The following is a 2,343-nucleotide window of genomic DNA, read 5'->3' as shown; positions in this document are numbered from 1 at the left end:
GCAGGTGCTATTTGGCTGCACACATCTGCTCTGTGCCTCCCCCCACCCCTAGCCCGCGTGGAGAGCACGTGGGGCCCGCCAGATGTCTAATTCTGGGGTTCAGATTCAGAACTGCCCTGGTGCCTCCTCCCCTCAGTGGTATGGTTCCAAGGAGACGTTTCTCTCATCTTCTTACTGCTCCGACTTGTTCCCTGACTGCTTTAGAACTTAGGTGGGAAACAGGGCAAGGTGTTTATTAGTCACCCAGCTCCCAGGGGAACTGTCATCTCTGGGGTGGGTGGGGGACGCGGGGGCCAGAAAGGGAGTGTCAGCAGCAGAGTGCAGAAGCCCCCTCCATGCTCCAGGGCTGCCCCCAAAGGTGCATGAGGCATGCTGGTCTTCTCTAGCGCTGTGTCCACCTGCAGGACAGCCACCCCAGGAACGGAGTCTCCTGGCTTGAGCTCCCGGGTGGCCAGGCTGGGCAGGAGCACTCTGCACAGGTTCAACAGACCTGGTCATGCCTGTGTGCGGGGGCCACGGGTGTGGAGAGGGCCAACCTGGGGATCAGAAGTGCCAAGGGCTGTGTTCTAGAATTGTCTGGCTCCAGGTCTTCTGTGCCCGGCTGGAGCTCTCCTAGCTGCGCCGACCTGTAGGAGGCCGAGAAGACAGCTAGAGCCACACCCCAAAGCTGTTTCAGTCCCTGTGCCCATTTTCTGGAGGCAAAAACTGAGGCTCGGAACAGGAGGGGTGCAGGCCGTGGAGGCCAGACCTGAGATCAGCCAGCCTGGTGTCCAATGCAGGGCCTTTCCATCCAGCTGCTCTTCCTGGGGTGTCTGCCCTCCTCCCTCTGCACCCACTCCCTCAGGGCCACCCAGCCCCTCCTGCGTCTTCCTCCTGCACACGGGCCCTCTCCTTCCTGCCCTGCCCCATGCCACAGGGACAGGCCTGTGCAGCCCACACCTCGGGCCTCGGCGTGCTGCCTCCAACTCTGGGCACTGCAGCCTCGGTTCTGCCTCCTGCTGCCCTGGGGGCTCTCACCTGTGCTCATGTCTTTGGGGAGCTGCCCTGTCTCCAGGAAGAGCCAGAGGTTGCTGCATTTCTGCGACTCCACCCGTGTCACCCAGTAGCTGGCCACGGAGCCTGCGACTGGGGAGCAGGGGGCAGGGGTCAGGGGGATGGGCATGCCCAGAACCACAGCCCCCCACCCCCAGTGGGAACCCACTTCTGCTGAAGAGCCAGTGGCGACTGGGGTGCATTTCAGGGGTCCCAGGCTGGAGTACCCACCCACAGCCAGCAGCACCTTCCACTGAAAGGGGTATGGAAGCTTCCTCTGAACCAGCATCTGCAGGCCGAAGGTCGCACCGGTGCCTGCCAAGAGCCACGGCCCCCATCAGCCAGCTTGTCCTCGGGGCCGGCCAGGGGACCACCGCGGCAGAGCCCACGTGCCCGCAGCACCTGCTGGCCTCTCAGCACTGCGGGCTGGTGACCTGGCGCCACTTGCTGGGCAGTCAGGGTGCGACCTCCTCACACCCCGGACCCAGCCTACCTGTGACAAAGGCGGAAACGCCCTTCACGAAAGCGTTCGACTGGCACGCGGCGTACTCGCCTAGTCCCTGGGAGGGGGAAGGGGTTGAAGGTTCAGTTCCCTGCCCCTCCTGTCCCTCCCTAGGGCGCACTCCGGCCCCGGGGGAGGGGACCACTCATCGTGAGGCCCTGGGGGCCCAGACACACCCCGCTCGCCCCCGTGCCCACCCAGGCAGGAGGCCTCCACCGCAACCGCAAGAGGGTCCCACACCTCTGTCCCTCTTCGCTTCCCTGATGAGGGTACTCCCATCAAGGCCCGCCCCCCCCGGCTCAGGTCAGCTTCTGAGGTCGGGGCCCGCGTCCAGGCCGGCCTTCTCACCGGGTGCTTGCTGGCCACGGCGTCGTCCACCCGGGACAGGCCCAGGTTCACCATGGCTGGCGCGGGGCGGGGAGCCGGCGGGCTGACCTACACCCGGCCGGCGGAGGGCGGGGCCGGCTGGGGAGGGGCGGGGCCGGACAGAGGGAGGGCCGGCTGGGGAGGGGCGGGGAGCTGGGCGGGGTCTGGGCGGGCCGGAGCGGAGGGGCGGGGCCAGCGCGGAGGGGTTGGGCCTGCGCGCGCTCCTGACGCCGGGCTCCGCGGGGGACGCAGGCGGGGGCGCGCGCTCCTCGCCGCGAGCCTGGCATGGGTCGCCTGCACTATCTCCAAGCTCTTAGAGACCTGATTACTGTTAGTAATTTGTTGGGGTGGGCTTCGCTTAAGGGATTACCTGTACTGAAGACGACTACGGAATATGAGGTGGCGTATAATTAGAGATACCAAGGGAACATTTCATGCAAAGA

The 2,343-nt window shown here is 65.6% G+C and overlaps 1 protein-coding gene across 1 annotated transcript; it reads right to left on the bottom strand.

The window, feature by feature from the left end:
- Window positions 1–212: 212 nt before the first annotated feature.
- Window positions 213–2,051, bottom strand: TMEM141 (transmembrane protein 141). The gene is made up of 5 exons (XM_040225633.1): window positions 1,883–2,051; window positions 1,526–1,592; window positions 1,264–1,347; window positions 1,018–1,125; window positions 213–626 (listed from the first exon to the last, which is right to left on the bottom strand). Exons 1-5 carry the CDS (start codon window positions 1,934–1,936, stop codon window positions 613–615), a joined length of 327 nt encoding a protein of 108 aa, XP_040081567.1. The 5' UTR covers window positions 1,937–2,051; the 3' UTR covers window positions 213–612.
- Window positions 2,052–2,343: the final 292 nt, after the last annotated feature.

Source organism: Oryx dammah, unplaced genomic scaffold, assembly GCF_014754425.2.
Source record: "Oryx dammah isolate SB20612 unplaced genomic scaffold, SCBI_Odam_1.1 HiC_scaffold_25, whole genome shotgun sequence".
Taxonomy (NCBI): Eukaryota; Metazoa; Chordata; class Mammalia; order Artiodactyla; family Bovidae; genus Oryx; species Oryx dammah.
The sequence above is the reverse complement of the archived record's forward strand: the minus strand, read 5'-3'. Positions and strand labels throughout refer to the sequence as shown.